The sequence below is a fragment of the Zosterops lateralis genome, assembly GCF_965231275.1.
Source record: "Zosterops lateralis genome assembly, chromosome: 1".
Taxonomy (NCBI): domain Eukaryota; kingdom Metazoa; phylum Chordata; class Aves; order Passeriformes; family Zosteropidae; genus Zosterops; species Zosterops lateralis.
Window position 1 is genome coordinate 29,809,016 of NC_139762.1, and position 18,782 is coordinate 29,827,797.

The window sequence follows — 18,782 nt, forward strand, 5'->3', positions numbered from 1 at the left end:
TTATTCAAGCACACTCACACAATATATTCCTGATGCCATTCCTGACAGAAAAAGTCAGTATGAAATGACTAGTTTCATTTCACAAGTATGCACACACATCAGTGTTGATGGCTGTGATGATGATTAAATCAGACTTTCGACAATGGCTTTTCAACACAATATACATATTCCCATTTTACAAATGTAAAAGGAGTTTTGTAGTTAGTATGTGTGATTTGCTACTCAGAGATGTGTAGAATTTAATCTGGTCAAAGGTGATGTTAATTTAATTTGTGTAGCTGACCATAAGAAGATCATGAACAGTATTTTTACGAAGTCCCAAAGGTCTAAGAGTTATTTTCCTAAAGTTTAGTGCTAAAAAACATACTAGCCATTACCTACACTCACAGTGCTGTTGTCAGGTAACAGCGAAATGCTATAAAAGCCTACTTAATAAAGAAGAGGCTAGATTTTTCTACTCAGAACCCAGAAGGCCAACTGCAATAATGAAGAGATTACACTGAATAGTACTTGACTCTGCATACCATTCATGGCCATCAGTACCTTCTAATCACTCCATAATGACTCACTGCAAATGACACATCAAGCTTTAAGTTATTACACACATTTATGTATTCTAGTCTGTGTAAAATTCATAAATTGATGGTTCATTTCTATCCATACATTCTCCAAAAAAAAAAAAAAAAAAAAAAAAAAAAAAAAGAAAAAGTTAGAAACTGTTTACAGATGTTTCTAGACCTAGCAGGGTGACACAGGGAAGCCAAGGAAGTGGGCAGTAACTTGACCTTCCAGTTTTACATCTACAGTACCAAACAGTGACACTGATGTGGCTCTGAATGCCTTGCTTTCACATGTGAGGAAGGAATTGGATGTGGTTTCCTTGTGACTGGAGATTTGTGCTGACAAGGCCATGAGGTGGTGTGGTGGGAAATGCCCCAAAAGACATTTTTGTGATGAACTGCAATGTCATGAACGAAGCCAGCTTGTCAACAAACAGATATGCTTCTGTAACTACTTTTGGGGTTATTCTGTGACCTGGAAAACTAAAAAGATTCAATTTAAAACACAAATCCACAGAGAAGTTTCTTCACTGTCATTTGTCTTTTTATTTGAATCATGCCCATGATCTCATATAAACCTCAAAATACTCTGCTAGCATAACTGAGGAGGCAGAAAATTATCTCAGGAATGGCCAAAGGTACTGCCATCATCTTTGAAAAGCTCGGCTGCTGAAGAAAATACTTTTGAGTACACCTTGGGCTGAGTTAAATTAAGCTGTCTTCTGACAAAGAGAGAAAATAAATGGGCAGAAATAGCTGGCAATTCAAAACTGGAATAAAGTTGACTAGACTGTGGAAAAAGCTGGCCATGGCAATGCCTTCTGCCACAACTGGGGGACACATCTTCAGTCCTCTAGGGGCTATTAAAGATGTGGTTAATATGGGCTTAATTTAGCCCTGATGTCAGAGAAGGAAGAAGCCAAGGACTCCTCTCCGAAATAAAAAAATGCTAGTTATCTTCTCTCCCAGATATATAGTATTTGCAACTGCTTTTACATTTTGTCTCAGTACTAAATGAAAGCTCAGAAAGGCAGATTAGTCAGAGGGGAGGAGGGAAGAGCTACTATGAACCCAAGTTATTTGAAAACAGCAAAGGTTAAAAATATCATCAACCTGTATTGCAGAGACACTGAATGTGGAGTCAGCAGGAAACTTCAGTGTACGGAAGCTGATCTCCAGTGCATCCAACAGCACATTTGTCAAAGAAACAATTGTGTAAACTCACCCTCTGGTCAGGCAAATAAACTGGAAAATGGGGAAGTGGAAATCAAAGTAATGACTATGGCAAAACAACAGCATGATTTAGAAGGACTCTTACATGAGAAACATTACCCTTAACAACAGCCTTTAGAAGCACTATATGCTTGTTGTATATTCTTTCCGTTGAACGGAATTATTTTGTGAATGGTGTACTATGTCTATACATTCTATTCACAGATTATTGAAAGCTTTTGTCTTGATTGGTCAGATCATAAATGGAGATATCCCAAACCAACAGCCCTAGAATGAAATGGATGTTCTGCATTTATTTTGGATGAAATTTGGATGAAATGAAAACACCTGTCCATTTCTGCATTTCACTTGCACAACCATTGAAAATGTTATGGTGTAATATTGCCTGAGGAATTAACTTGCCTGGGTTTGATGAACTCCTATCCAGTCTCATGCTTAGTTAAAATCCATTTCTAGTATGTGAAAGCCTTAAATTTATCAACTTTAATTGTATTTTTCTACTTTCTTCTAAATAAACATTAATGTATATTTTTATTCTATTACAAACATATGTATTGTCTATTAAACAAAATCATTCAAATCCAAATAACTGTAAACACATGAGTTTCACATGATGGGCAATTATTAACCTCCTAATTGAGAAGAAAATATTCTGGAAAACTGAATTTCTAATATAATGAAATTTTACAATGCATCGATAAGATCCAGTTGTAGAGAACATATTTTTGTGTTCTGAATACACATTTTCTACATATCCATTTTTTTCCCACCACCATTCTGTTTGAACATTTAAAAACTTAAAACCAAACTTCTTTTACCTTTAAATGATCCTTAGTTCTTTTCTTTTGCATTTAAGAGATTAAAAAAAAATTACAAAATGCAAGAGGAAACAATCTCGTATTACTGGAGATGTGCATTTATTCAACTAGTTTTCAGTTGGATGCATAAACTCTCTCCAAGAATAAAGGTAATGAAATGGGCGAGGTTACCATATGGTAAGGCATAAAAACTCATATGGGAAACTGTGGGAACACTGGAGTCTTGACAATCTGCAGTAACCTTTCTGTGCTCAATGAAAGTCAATTAGAAATCTTAGTTTCATTCATTGTGACCTCTCAAATAAAGAGAATCCCAAGTAAAGACTGAGGAACAGTTTTCAGTAGAAGATTTTCTTCATCTGAATGAATCAAGATAATGAAATTCTGATCCACAAAGATTAGAAGGTTGCGGGTTTGTTTTGCTTTCCTTTTTTTCCCTCACTGCTAGGGAAATCTTACTTTTGTTACAGTGTATCCTCTAATCCCACCCTCTCAGCACCTGACCAGATTACAAAATTGCTGTAATCAAAAAGCCTGACTTGAATGCCATTTACTTAAATGCTGGACTCGATGATCCTTGCGGGTCCCTTCCAAGTGTGAGGAAATCTGTGAATCACCATAACTGTGCATTTTACAAAGTAATTTATGTCTTGATATGTCCTGTGATTTTATTTTCCACAACCTAAAACTGGCACAAAATTGGAGGGTAGGGAATATATGGGAATCTCTTTCTGGTTACTGACTGTAAAGCAGACAGATAAAACCCAGGAAAACTAAAAAAAGTTCAATAGTATTTCTCCTGAGAATGTTTCCATCACTTTGAGTATTCAAACTAAGATGCACTCTTCACATCCTTCTTTTATAGTTTTGCTACTGGCATTGGTATGAAACATTAACACTTAAAAAATTGAGTGCAACCCCCTTCTCAACAAATAGTCCATACGGGGACTTTTTTAAACCTTTTTGAATTTGGCTTTAGATTTAACTGTGAGATATTATCTTCTAATGGTGAATGACCTGAGATATGTTTACATGACTATGCAGTTATCTTTTGATATGCTTCTCTTAAAACAGAAATATTGAGTATGATCTTGACACATTAGTATGCAATTTAACATTTTGTGTGTGCGTAGTATCAAAGTCAATTTAAGAGGTTCTTACAATTCACTCTACTCAGCTGCTGGTGCCTGCCCTCATGCTATACACTTAACTGTGTAATGACACTTGGATAATGGTGGATAATGGTGCTAGTGAATGAAGTATGTATAGGGCATCCAGTTTTAGAATTCAAATAATTCCTGTGATCTGTTTGGTCCCAGTAACAGTCATTGACATAAATTGAGAAGTGTTAGACTGTAATACATGAAGCGGAATAGGAGCTTCAGATGGGGATCAGATTTTAAATTTGCTTTTACCCTGGAGAATATCTAACATTAAGTGACATCCCTAGTGCATTAAGCCCATTCAGATAGTAACACTTGAGACCAATTATGAGCTGGGAACTGAAAGCTGTGAAACAGCATTTCATTAAATTGTTTCTAGGCTATAACTAGCTGTGTAAGTGCAGCTCTCTAACCTGCCTCTCACCTACGTAATTGCAGACTGGATCTCTGATCCACTCACTTCATATCAGTACTATAAGAAGCCAAGATAGGTGCTAGTGCAGATTACCTTCCACAGGACTCCTGACTGCACAGCAGACTAGGGCTGCCTCACACTGCTGCTGTGGCTGAAACATGAAAACTCATGTGAGGATGGCTCACACTGTTCTGTGCCAATTGCAAAGGCATGTTCTTGAAACTGTTCAGAATTAATCTTTTAGATCACTAACTGCCACATAGCTGATATCTAGGTATACCAGTCCAGGGATTACATAATCAGCTCTCTAGTGATAGCCAGCTCTCTCAGAGGCCTTCAAATAGAGTTTTGGTAAATCTTAGTTCTAAGAATTACAACTACTCTGCAGGATTTTGTCCCCTTTGAGAGTTTACTTTCAGGGCATAGGAAGATGTGAGTGAAGGGGGGCAGGGTGGAGGAGGTAGGGAAAGCTGACCCACTGTATTTCACTTCCTTGGTTCCAGGCTTTAGAATCACACTGCATCCCTCCTTTTTTGCTTCCCAATACCTATATCACCAGCATCCACAGGTGTCACCTTCAGGTGGATCCTGGCCAAAAGACCATAATCTTCTTCAAGACTTGAAGTTTGAGCACTGACATGGTGAACTAGGCTATAAAAATTCAGGGATTTACGGGATGATCAAAAATGATCATATTAGCATTTGGAATCCTGAAACATGCTCTGAAAAGTCTATTTAGGGGGCAACTAATTCCGCAGTCCTAACTGAGTAGGAGAGTGCTCCTTACCTCTACTTTATCAGGCTTCTGATACATTAACACTTAAACTAATAAACTCAGACATTTTTAATTTAAATCAATGTAATTACTGACATGTGTAAAATGAATATATCTTTAAGTTTGTGTGACTGGACTCTAATAATTCAATTGGATTTTTAGAATGCTTTCTGTCTACAGAAATCAAAAGGTTTCTTTGAAGGAAATTTTATGAAGAGGCTTGAGAGCGTCTACTACCACGTCTTCAAAAAGCAAATCATACATTAGAAAATGGAATACTGCTTCTAATTTAAACTACTGGCCACTGGCTTGCCTGTATAATCATTCATAAATTAAAAAGAAAACTGTTAGCACTTTAAAGTTCTAATACAAGATATGGCAACTCACATCTCCACGCAAATCACGCAAACCCATGCCCTGAATATAGCTACTTTTTTATTATTTCAAAAGAAACTATTCTATATAACTAACTCTTTTTTTAACTGTAGAATGTATAGGTACAAGGACATAGGACGTTCAACTGTGAAGAATAACAATATAAAATTTTCCATTTTCTTCCTCATGTACAAACTTTTAAAATTAATTTTTTAAACATTTCAGAGACCAGAATCAAGAAAGAGAAGGAAAAAAAAAAAAAAGAAAAAGAATAAACCCCTTACCTTTCTCCTTGTTTCCCACCACTTTTAGGATTGACAAAAACTAAAAGTGGATGAGTGCCTGGAACTGGAGTGATCTAAAAGAAGGGAATAACACAGCCACTCATTAATGCTGTGTGTTGCATTCATTTTTTCCTATAGTAGACAGAAAACAAAAAGCTTAATGCAAACTCTATGTTATGCTATGTAATCCAGCTGGAAGCATAATTTGCAATAATCCTCACTTCATTAATTTGCCAGAAATTGCAAGTGACTTTTCTTTTAATGCTGTCTGTTTTACAGCTGTGTTGCCATTTTAACCAATAATGCCTCTGAAATATTGAGATATATACATATATAACCTATCTCTCTATATATAGATATATATTTGTGTGTGTGTGTATATATATATGTATATATATTTATATCTCTGTCAGTAGAGAAGGAAACTTTAAATGCAAATAATGCATTAATTACTCTGACAGTAATTTCCTTTGAAAAAAAGGAAAAGAAAAAAGCTTAAAAGCAACTGTATTTTAGAGTGAAAAATTACACTATATTATATAATAGGAAGGTCAACTATAGCTATATGGAACACTGAATTTAACAGTTGTTTTTTTTTTAATTATGGCAATGAATACCTGTAATATTTGATATAATATGAGATCACACACACTTTGAAATGCGGCAACCATAATATTATGGAATTCCTTTAAACACCTGAGAAAGCTGAAAAACTTAAGAAGGTAGATGAGAAACCATAAGGAAGGAGGTCAAGTCTGAGGAAAAGAATGTTGAGGAGAAGGAAGCAAACCATTATTCTACCATTATTTTTTTTTAATTCTTTTGTGTATGGGAAGTTTAACACATTCACAATAATATTTAACTTTACAAAGTAACATCTTCATTCTAAGTAATAGGGTTAGTCTGTATTTTCAGATACTCTGAGATGCGTATATTTGTTGCCTTTACTCCAAAAACCTAAACATAAAAAAATTACATCAGATGATCTCTAATACAGCTCTTTAAACAATAAATCTAGATTTTTCATATTTAGAAGTGTTACTTTAAGACATGTATCAATTCCAAAATGTTTGAAAGTATATTAAGAATTCAAAGTCAGCATCTCCAAAGTCATACACTAACAACTTCAGATCTGAAGCCTGGACCATCTGTGTTTCAAAATGATACACTGAAAGGCCTTGCTCATAATCCTTATTCATAATTCCTGAAATAACAAAATTTGAAGATTTTATAAAGTATAATTTAAGGCAGAACCTAAGAAATAGCATAGCTAGAGTTTTACAGGCATACTATAGATATATGCATATAATTCTTCAGGCATCTAAAAGCACTTTTCATAGGAAATCTTAAGCACTAGTACGTCAACTCTATTCATGATTTCACAAAAAAGCAGAATCAAATCTGCCCCAATACATACTAATAATAATGGAAAAGTCCACAAATTCAGTGGTATTAAACTTAGCATAAAACCAACCCAGTATCACTTGGTGCAGTAAAGCCCTGCATGTTGAAACATACATCAAATTGCAGAATACAGTGAAGTTTGTCATATATTTAATTTTTACCTACTGTTTTAATCAATTTCACTTATTTAGCCAATTCTCATGGTGTTTATTCCTGTGAACTAAGTGTAAACCAATGGTGCTCATTGTGACAGAGATGGAATACCTACTGAAATCCCTTAGGATGCAGGTTAATTAATGGGACTCATCCTAAGGTTATACATGATCTATTACTTCCTCTAATTAGAAATAATAATCCTGATCATTATGCTGGTTAGCTAGAAAGAAGCAAGATGAATGTGCTTAACTATGATTAATTGTCTTTAAGTCATGCAGACCTCCATTGCCACTAAGTTATCCGCTCACTCTGTCTGATGGAAGGAAGGTTTGGGCTTGATCTTTTTCTCAAAAAAAGCTAAGTAATGGACTTTTCTATTTCAAGTCTTTTATTTCAATGAGATTATTTCAAGTAGAAGGGTTTGGATCATCAGGAAAAAAAAAAAGAAAAAAAGTCTAATAACTAGTTTGTATCCCACTCAGTTCCAAAATAAATTTTAATTAAATTTTTACAGCTTTTCCAAATTACTTTTCCAAATAACATACGGTATTTTTATATAATGAAACGCAACTAAAGATTTAGACTAAATTAGTGAACATTTTCAAGCCCTAATCTTGCACAATTTGAAGGCAATCTTCGTGATGTTACAGGACAAGTGACTTAACGTAAAAAAAAAAAAAAAAAAAAAAAAAAAAAAAAAAAAAAAAAAAAGTAGTGAAGCACTTATGTACAGTTTCACCCATATTGAAAACAGAGGTCTAATAGACGTTCTATGAAGATCTTTGCTTTTTTACCTTGGAATGTAAATCATAAACAAATGCAATTAACATACTGATTACATTTTCTGAAATAAGACCCTTGCTTGCTGAAGATCTTGTTAAAATGAGACCATGCCAGCAGAATCAGAGTATCAGAAACACAGTAGCATGCCAGATATGGGAGAATTAGAGTAGTATACTTTGATCAGATACAGAATGTTTTCTCCAGATCATCTCTGGGCAAAATACTAACATTAATTCCCAGTTATATTTATAGCATCTTACATCTTTTTGAGAATAGTTGAAAAATTACATGATCTGTAAGGAAAAAAGGCCCTAACATTCTCATTGATCCCATCCTTTCAGTAGGAGAGCCTTCAAGGTTCACTCAGCCTTCACAGTAATTACATTCAAAACAGGTTATCATTTTTAATGCCAATCAAAAATTAAATATTTGATGCTAAGATGGATTCCTGCTACTCAAAACCAATTTAATCCATCCATGAAAAAAAAAGACCACAGTATAATGAGCAAATTAGGGCCATAACTGCAGAATTATTTCTAATGTTATCAACATGATTACCAGTATTGTGTCGTGCACACTACATTACAAATGTGTCATTACAGAACATCAAGCACTTCAAAAAACACCTCAAATCTATTCAATAATAATTCTACCATCTTTGTCCCCACTCTCTTTTTCTCCATCTCTAGCAGTACTGAAGAACAGAAAGGATGAATCCCAAGTCTTTGATTCATCTTGGAAAGAGAAGACAGAACACAAGTCTTGGATCACACTAAAAAACTTAAGGGAAATCTTATGACTTGAAAGCAGAACATATAATAATTTGAAGTTTTGTGTTGAAGAGTCAATGGTGCTAAAAGCTGCTGTTTTGAGTAGACCAAGTATTACATCCTAAGCATGGTATCACATGAGCGGGAAATAGAGACAAAAAATAGCTGACAACAAACAATGAGCATAAGTAATCTAACGCTTGGAGTAAACACAAAATTCATAATGATACATGGTGCTGCAACCAAAAGGAGATGCCAAAGATGCTCCTTGATCTAGAATACTTCGTATCACTGGAATTGCATGAATATCACCCAAAAGTTAGAAAACACTGTGTGTTTCCTTTAGCACAAACTTATTAATGACGCTGTGACTGATTAGACAGAAATTGAGCTTTCTTTCAATTAAGACTAGTATTTTTTGCTTCATGTTTTGTCACATATGATCTGCATAACAATGAAGCCTGTGAAAATGGTAGGTACAGGAAGAGATTCTTGAAAGCAATCGACAATGATTGCTCTAATATCCAACTTTACCATCAATGGAGCAGCCAAGTGACTGGACAGGTTTTAGGGTTTGTTTTTCAGGTTTTGTTTGGATTTTTTCCCCTTCTTTGGGTTGTCATAACAAAAATGTTTGACTAACCTAAAAGACAAAACAATACTATAAGCCTTCCTATCCTGACACAACAAGATGAAATAATTATGAGGCATAAGGTAGTTGATATATGGTAATGGAATCTTTTTACCGAAGCCCAATTGCAACATATCAAAAGACAGAGAGAACAGACAACTATGTATATTAAATGATTATCACATCGTTATCATGATGATAATTTAACTCCTGAGGAAATAAAGCAGCAGCATCCTTCATACAGACATTGATTTCACTCAAAACTACTCTCATCTCAAGGGAAAGAAGTCAGCAATTCAGGCATGCTTTCAAGTCACCACCCTTAAATAACATTAGCTCATCACACACATGAGCTCTTCTTTCAACTAGAAAAACTTCCATTTTTATTATAGACATTGCTAGCAATGAAAACATGTTGCTTCTCACCACTGTTAATGTTGACATGCCAAATACCCTACTTAGAAATACCTGGACACATAACACTCTTTGAAATTTACTCCATCCATTAATTAATAGGTCCAAGTGAGAACAGGTAACAGTTATCAGGACAGATTTAGAGTAATAATGCAAATTTACACAACACTGCATGGCAGATATCAAACTAGTTCAGCTTTACCCCATGACAATAGTGTTTAAGAGCTAGTCCTCCCTCCCTCTTAACATCTTAGGAAATCCTAACAATCACATGAGAAGTAGATGCGTATCACAAGATTCCTAAACCAATGGAAGAATTTACTTATTTGCCTTTTAAAATATGGAAAAGTGAAAAATTAGAAGAGTGAATGCATATTTCACTTTAAACATATCTCACAAGTCATATTTAAAATTATCTGCTTAATATTAAAATAACAATAATCACACCTGAAGGCCTTGTCCATCTACGGTGACAGAATTTGCCCTTTGCATTTTGTTTCGTTCTCCCAGTTTGTTCATTTGCTGGGGGCAGCTCTTTTCTTTCTTCACTGTTGCTTGTCTTTCCTTGAAAAGAGAAAAGGAGAACAGGCAACATTTTAACACATTATATAACCTATGCAACTATAATTGATCCTGTACTGCTACAAAGTTGTTTTTTAGACTAGCAAGTAATGTCAGACTCTGCTTTAATGAAAATGAGATCTCAGTAAACTTAATACACAATGTCTGGCCACTTCACATAGCATCTATCAATGTGCCTGGACATTCCATAATGACTAGGCAATAGATGGATGAAAAGTGTGCAGTCACAACACCAATTAATGCAGTGATGTGAAAAGATAATCTGACATTACCAGGATGCCATTCTGAAACTTGAAAGCCAATTATACAATATACTTGATTGTTTAATAAGTATATTGATAAGAGATCAGTAATTTTTCAAAATTTCATCCTGACTGCTAGCAAAGGTTGGATGCTTCAGAGTACTTCACCACTTTTGCAAAATATACCTGGTCTAAATGTACCATAATCAGCTAGCTGAGTAGTTTTTGATAATGATAAAAAATATGTATTTTTTATCAGAAGGAAACCAGAATCTACATCAGATTCTAAGTGTATCTACATCTGATACACAGCACAATGAAATGGTTATTTTTAAGAGAAAAACTCAGAATTAAATCGTAGCAATTGTATTTTCAACTGTTACCAGGCCATTTCAGAGAAATCTCACGGAAAAAAGTATTCTCATTCTTTGTACCTCATTTATTTTATTTATAAACTGCAAACAGCATGTCCTTTTAGGTTGTCCAAAAAATGCACCATAAATTAAGACAGCAGATGTTTATCAAACAGAATCAGTGTCTCCAATCCCAGTTGCACCCCAGCCACTTTCCTCACTTCGCAAGTGCAAGGAGGCTTTAAACTAGTTAAGGGAATGGGCTGGCACAAAGCTGCTGCACTAGAAAAGGAGCATGAAGGACATTGTTGCTCCCCCACCAACCGCATTCAGTAACAAGTTCATTAAATGTTACCATTTACATTCCATACCAGGCCAAACCCATCTCTGTGCTACCTCCCATAAAGCCTTAGGGATCCTAGTAGCAATTAATCCATGAAACTCTTTCAGGAGCAGTTTTTACTGGTAAGAAGCACTGACACAGATTCTGTCAAGAAGGGAATAACTCCTAGCTTAATACACTGCCTTCTAAGAGAAATGTGGACCCTGACTGTTTTTATACCATCTTCAGTTTCTGCAACTGATACTGACAGTGTCTCAGTCTAGATCTGATGCAAAGAGTGGTCCAGGTCACCCTAGGCTGCTTTGAGTAGCCAAGTGCTTGGGGGAACTGTGACAATCTGACCACATTTTGTATAAAAGGATGGACAAATCTATGCCACTGAAAAAAAACCCAAAAAACACAACAGGGGAGTTTACACAACTGTCTGTATGCAGTGAGATTCCTAGGATGTTAATTAACAGAGCTCCTGGATGCTTTGAGCAGCTTGGTTGGTACAAGACAAGGTCCAAGATTCTAGACTGCAATATCATTACTTTAAAGAGAAAAAACAGTAGAAGCAATTAGAGCTATTCACCTCATCCTTAACCTCAGGAAAAAAAAAAAAAAAAAAAAAAAAAAAAAAAAAAAAAAAAAACTGCCTAAGAAATTACCAGTTCTCCACTTACTTTGACGACTTTTTCAGAAAGTTGAACCAAGATGAGGCACCCAAAGAGAATAAAACTGTTGAACTAACACAAAATATTTTGCACAATGGATTAGTTAGTCCCAAGGACTGCAAGTAAGATACTTCCATATGAAGGAAGCTTCACATTCATTACAAATTTAAAAAGTTGCTTTGAGGTTTTAAACAACCTTGTGAATACCCTGTTAAATAGGATTTTACACTGTGGCCAAATCTGGCTCATGAATACTGCAACATCTTCAAAAATCAAATCAGATGTCAGTAAAGCAGAGAAAAAGCTAGTAAAAGTTACAATTTCTAGCAAAAATCAGACATGAAGAGCAAATTTAAAAAGGTCTAGGAAAATCTCAAACTAAAGGACACATTTGTGATAATTCAAAGAAAAAATTAGCAGAAAGTAACAGACCCAGCACACTGAGTTTCCACATTTAGAGAGGTTAAACAGAAGTTCAAAAGAGGCCTACTCAAAAAGTGTGGCACTAAAAATCTTCTTGTATGTATCATGCTACTACTTAGAGGAAAAGCATTTATACACTGCTGAGACCCATGCCCAAACCCACTGTTATTAATGACTCAAGTGAAATGCAGTAACCATCTCCCAGAACAAAGTTTTGGATATTGGGGCGATACAAATAGTAGCATGAGACAAATAGCAGTAAATACTCTCCATTGTCCTTAGTCCTATGACTGCTGCATTATCATTCCTTCCCCAGCTTTTATTTCCCGTTCCATAAGCAAAACCATTGCTTGGTTCACAAAGACAATACAAGATTAGGTCATATATCTCAGGAAACATAAAAGAAAAAGAATATTCATGATACAGAATTGTCTAGAGTATTAATAATGTGATCAAAGATGGATACCTGACCTCATTAACACTGAAACTCTGCTTTCTTCACCAATGATTTTTGAAGAAAGTACAAATAAAGTATTCCATATCATCCATCTTATATGAGTATTATACCACAATACATGTCACCATGTCTACCAATAGTGCTCTCTAAAACATTTCTGAAGAAGCTGACAAGAGATTCTAGATTACCTAGAGTTTTATATCCTATAATTTTTAGGTATGTGTCACACTAGTGAGGATTTGACTTAGTTTATATGACATGATGTGATGAATTGTATCATAATTCTAATGAATAAATCTGTTAATGGAACACAAAAAGATTTACTACTTCATTATGTATTTTTTTAATATTCTTGTGCACATCCTTTCTTTTATATATGAAATATCAGTTGTACCTGACCAAGAGTATCTTTGTTGTGGGAATTAAAATATTACTAAGATATCAGAGTGTCAAGAAATAAACAATTTAATTTTTAAAGTAGACAAAAACAGATGAAGATAAGAATGAATAACAGCCTAAAAATTCTAATAATGTTAAGAAAAAATTGACATGCATTGAAGAAAATGGTTTTATAAAATGGAAAAAATTATCCTTCAATTTAAGAAATATTTCTATAACAGTTGCGCTATTTTTTATATCTTGCTAAATAAAGTATATAAAATGATCAATGTATCTGTGAACCATTTTGTTTAGTGAACATGCATGAGGTTGACAGAGATACTGAATACAGCAATTCAGATGCTATTGTACATTTTGATGGCTCAAAGAATGAAGCTTTTTGTTCTTTTGGTATGTGCCAGTGCACATACTTTCCAAAACAGTACTTACCACAACAAAAAATTTTCCACCCCTTTTTACACTTCTCATGTCTTTTTTCCCCCCTGAATTCCCACTTTGAAGTGGGAATTCATTAGCTGGAGCTTCTACCACTCAAGACTGCTCCAGAGACACCACTACCAGATGAGAACTACTGCATCTACTTCATATTCCAAATCAGAAAACAATTGACAAATAAGACAGGACTTTCCAAATAATAATCCAGAATATCATCTTTAGATTTCTGGTTCAGCCCCAAAATGCACTTCATAGCAGAAAGTATGTACAATATCATGAACTGTTATTACTCGAGCGCTCATGGATGCCTCCCGCTACGCACCTCAGGGAGCAAACCTCCTAAAGTGGGAAGCGTCTGTTGGAAAAAGAGAATGTTAGGCTGCAGCACCAAACAGCTGGGATGACAAGGGGCATGGACAGGGTGTTCATAAGGACCATGACCTTGCAGCAGTCATACTTAACAACAACATACATGGTACTTTGTTACACTTTCACGCGAATGGACTTTCCCAATGTTTTGGCTGTCATATTACATAATTTACACACTGGAAAGTATGTGTGGGATCATTTTAACATCAGCTAAGAATATTAGAAAACCTGAGGATTTCATTCTTTTGAATAGCAAAAAGAGATACTTGATACTTAGATGGCTATTTTGATTTTATCTTCCAAATCTTTGAATCCTCATCCAAATCAGGGAATCTTGTTGAAAAGCTGCCTTCTGCTACAATTAGCATTAATCCTCATTAATTAATTAATTAATTAATCATTAATCCTCAAAAACTGCTTCTTTATACAGAGGTAGAATCCTTTTCTTTACACAAAACACAAACCTTTAGAAATACATACTCTCACCATAGGTGTTAGGGTAAAAACAGATGAATAGTTACTAAAGGCTTACTAAAGAGCTGCCTCTTTATAATTTAACTGCTGACATAGAATCCAGGGCAAATACAACAACAACTGGTTTTTCTCACCTTGCCTTTTAATCAGTAACTGCAAATGTATTTTTTGTGGATTACTTCATATAAAAAATTATTTAAATCAATGTATTTCATAACATGAAACAACAGTTTACTTATACAATTATAGGACTGCAAAGTCATTAATAAATGCTTAATACTTTTACACAGTTTGCCAGGTGACAGCTTAGAACTTGAGATTACTTCTGTATGATAATTACTTCTTTTTTCATATGTTTTCGAATGAAGCATATACCCTATTTGCACATGGGGTGGCATAACAAGACAAGTATATTTTTATGTTATTATGCATAAACTAAAATAGTTATTTAAAAAAAACCTTATTCTAGAACTCCAAAATTTCATTGAAGATCAGTCGGAATGCATGGAATATCCCATAAAGATGTCCTCTAATTTTTGCAAGATGAAGGCCATGGAAATTTAAATATGTGACTTGAATACCAAACTGATGCTTTAGGGATCTTTTTAATGCACTTGAAGGAAGGTTGCTCCATGATTCCTTAGAACTATTTTCTTTAATGCCATGGGAATCTTTAAAAACATTATAATAATAGATTATTAATAGTATTAGGTACTCCTAGACTGTCATTTTGTAAACCTATATGGCATTTTGTAAGCAGGACTTTGCTTATAAAACTCCCATTCCATGAAATTTCTGTCCATAATTATACAATAACCAAAGAGAATTAAAGATTCAAAAACCCAGAAAACTAAAAAAAAGAAAACCCACATCAACACTATGCCAAAACCATGGCGGGGAATCTATCTGTAGTATCTATTAGATATCTCATGCAAATAACTGTGATTCAGATCTAAAATATTATGAAAATTTATTTTATAAATTCTTCACATTTCCAGCACTGAGTACATGCTAATCAAAAGAGCCTATATTAGAATGCCTCATCATGCTATCTTGATAGTTCACAGAGCTGTAGCACAATACCCAGCTCTAAATCCCTAGGCAGAAGCTAAAAGTCATCCTGTGGACAAGATTATTAACCAATTCTCAGCAAAAATACCATCCAGTGAGCTGCACATGCCCATACTCTAAAGGAAAGTTAAGGATTCTAATTAATTTGAGAGCTGTCTTGAGAAAAGCATTTGCAGCTAAGGAAAAAAAAAAAAAAAAAAAAAAAAAAAAAAAAAAAAAAAAAAAAAAAGGAAGAATCACATTACGCCATTGAGAAGGAAGAATTTTGTCACCCATAATACTGGCAGCCAAACTACATGCAAAAAACCAAGGCTGGAATGGAGAATATGTGTTTAAGAATAATTTCTAAAATGGCTGATTGTTCCCTCTTCTGAACAGAATCACTATTCTGAAGATTCTTCTGAAGGAATCACTGTGTGAACTTTATACTTTGTCCTCTTTTTTCAGTTTGTCTAAATAAAAAGGTAAAGAATTACACACCAAGTCACAATCAAGTCTTTCTCATTTAGCATGTTGGCCTTGGTTCATACAGTTCTCTGCAGACAACTTGCCTTACATCTTGTACCCATTCAATATATGTATCAATAGATTTTTGTCCAAGACTTTCAACTGGATTTGCAACTCCAACTTGAGCTATAGCAGCTGATTATATACACTGTCCAAGAAAGACAAAAGTGTTAGAAAAGATTTTTGAAAATAAAATCATATGGAACTCCAGCAGTTGAGGATTTAAGGAATAAACTTAGACGGTAGTGATAAGCTGTGGGCAGGCAACTAGATATAACTTAAAATGATTGAATGGCTGCCATTTCAGTTTATCAGCATCTTATTATTTTAACATTGAACTGTGTTTGTCGAACAGCTAATTAGTTAGGAAGATACATTTTCCTCCAGGGCAATTATTAATTTCCTTCTGACTTCAAAGAAATGAAAAAACTCTTAGTGTAGATAAGGACACCATTATATTCCAAGTCTGATTTAGATTCTCAGAGAACTGAAGCTGCAATATGAAACAAAATTGAAAAGAAAAAAAAACAGTTTGTTTTGTTTTTTAAATCTCTTTCAGTTGCTATGTCATTACTTAATATTCAATAACCAGATCTAAATTCAACTCCCCCTCTAAGCATATATATTCAAATAACTTTTTTTTAATAGTATCTTTGTTCAGAAACTCGTGATAAGGCTAGTACTCAACTTCAAAGGATTGAGTTCCTCATAAAGTGCTTACACACTGCACTGACTTTCTGTGCTCCATGTTGAGCTTAGATTTAACTGAGCTAAAACTGATCTCTACTATTAAAAAACCAGAAGAATCATTTTAGGATTAATAACTGGAAGAGGGATTAGGAAAGCTCATTCTTCAACCAGGCACTGCTAATTCCCTTTCTCTCTCTCTACAACTCTGCTTTCGTATGTGAATAATGTCTACGTACCTCACAGGAAAATATTAGTAAAACATATTACCAGACATGGAAAAAATATCTATTGAACTATGTGACAATTATCACATAGCCAATAGCTATTCTATCCATTCTAAATACTGATAGTGAAAGAAAATTCTTAAACAGTATTTTCAACTTTAATTCTGTATTACTTTTTGCCAGAACGTCAATACACTTGCTATATTTTCACAGAAGTTTGAAGCTATAGATCATAATGCATATTGTTCAGTTGAATAAGGCACATTTCCTATCTCAAACATTTGTAATCTGCTGTGTATATTGTTCTACGTGCCTAAATAGAACTAGTCATAAACAAAAGATTTTTGAACATTTATGGTTCTGTACAATAATACACCAAAGGATTAAGATATATCTGTTTCCTCCTCCAAACTATACAGCCATCTATATTTTAAAATAAGAGGTCAAGTGAATTTAACTTACAATGGTATTTTATATTGCTGTATATAAAACAGATGTTCACTATATGCATAAAAATTCTACATATTTTATATATATCCATTTATCTCTGTATATATATTCCATATTTACATAAATTGTATTTATGCTTAGAACACTGTCATAAAACATTATAACATCTTCACTACCCAAAACAAAAGTCAAATCCATTCACAAGAGAAAAGAAACAAAATGTATATTGTTTCAAAATTTTATCATGATGACCCATTTTTCACAGAAGGCAAAACAATGAAGTTGCATATCAAAACAAAAAGAAATGTAACCAGTTTTAATTTTTTTTTAATTTCTTACCTTCAGTATTATACTAGATCCTCCACCTTTAAAATAAACTGGTTACTATGGGGACAGTGATAATTGCCATATAGTAATGCTCACAATATAAGCAGGGTACCTTATGTTTTATCATTTACTCCTTAATTTTATTTTTAATCCACAATTAACAGTTTTAATTACGATTTTAAAAAATAATGCTACAAATTAAGTGAAAAAATTTATTGCAAAACTCACATATACAATAGGAGAATCAAAATCATCACGCATTATAAAATAAATACACATTATTATTTATTAAATAGTGAACTTTTATTGGTTGGGTTGTGACTACCCAGGGCTGTATCTATTTTGTTGGGAAATTGAAAATCTAATTACTTTTCTACAGACATAAATAAAAATTAGAACATCCTATATGTTTATCAGTAAATGGGGCAAAGTAAAGGAAGGCATGAAATGAAGACAAAATGTATGCTAGCATTTTTCCCTTTCTGCCTTACAAAGGGACAGGGTGAGGGAAACTGTCTCATAAGCAGAGACCAATCTTGTTTTCTTCACTACTCACTCATCTCATTCCAATACCCAGTTTTAAACCTGGTTATGATCTAATTCTGTACTCCTGGTAGGCCAGGATTCAATTGAGTTAAAGATTTTTAAACTCACTGCCAGTCAACCTTATCATGAACTTTCATTATGTGCATGTAATTAATTGGGTCCAATGAACAATATCAGTACTGAGTTATAGACTTTTTCCCCCCCACCATATAATTAGAATATAATTACCCACAGGATATCAGAATGATGCAAAACCTTTCCTCTAAATGTGCCCTCATTAGGAAACAAGTCTCAATGTACATTTATTCAATCAGTATGAATTAATTAAAATGTTACTGAAATAAAAGAGAGTAACATTAAAGTGTATCTGACATCTATTAAAAGACTATCACTTGAGATCTGCACACAGTTTATAACAAAACTCATTTAACTTGAACAAAAAACTTCACCATA

The 18,782-nt window shown here is 34.0% G+C and overlaps 1 protein-coding gene across 5 annotated transcripts in view; it reads right to left on the reverse strand.

The window, feature by feature from the left end:
* The window catches only part of DGKB (diacylglycerol kinase beta), a 385,657-nt gene that overhangs the window by 205,353 nt on the left and 161,522 nt on the right, over positions 1 to 18,782 (reverse strand). For all 5 annotated transcript variants that reach the window (XM_083866610.1, XM_083866608.1, XM_083866607.1 and 2 more), the window contains 2 exons: positions 10,229 to 10,345; positions 5,624 to 5,697 (listed from right to left, as the gene is read on the reverse strand). In XM_083866610.1, coding sequence (XP_083722736.1) covers positions 5,624 to 5,697; positions 10,229 to 10,345 — 191 coding nt within the window. The remainder of the gene's footprint in view (positions 1 to 5,623; positions 5,698 to 10,228; positions 10,346 to 18,782) is intronic.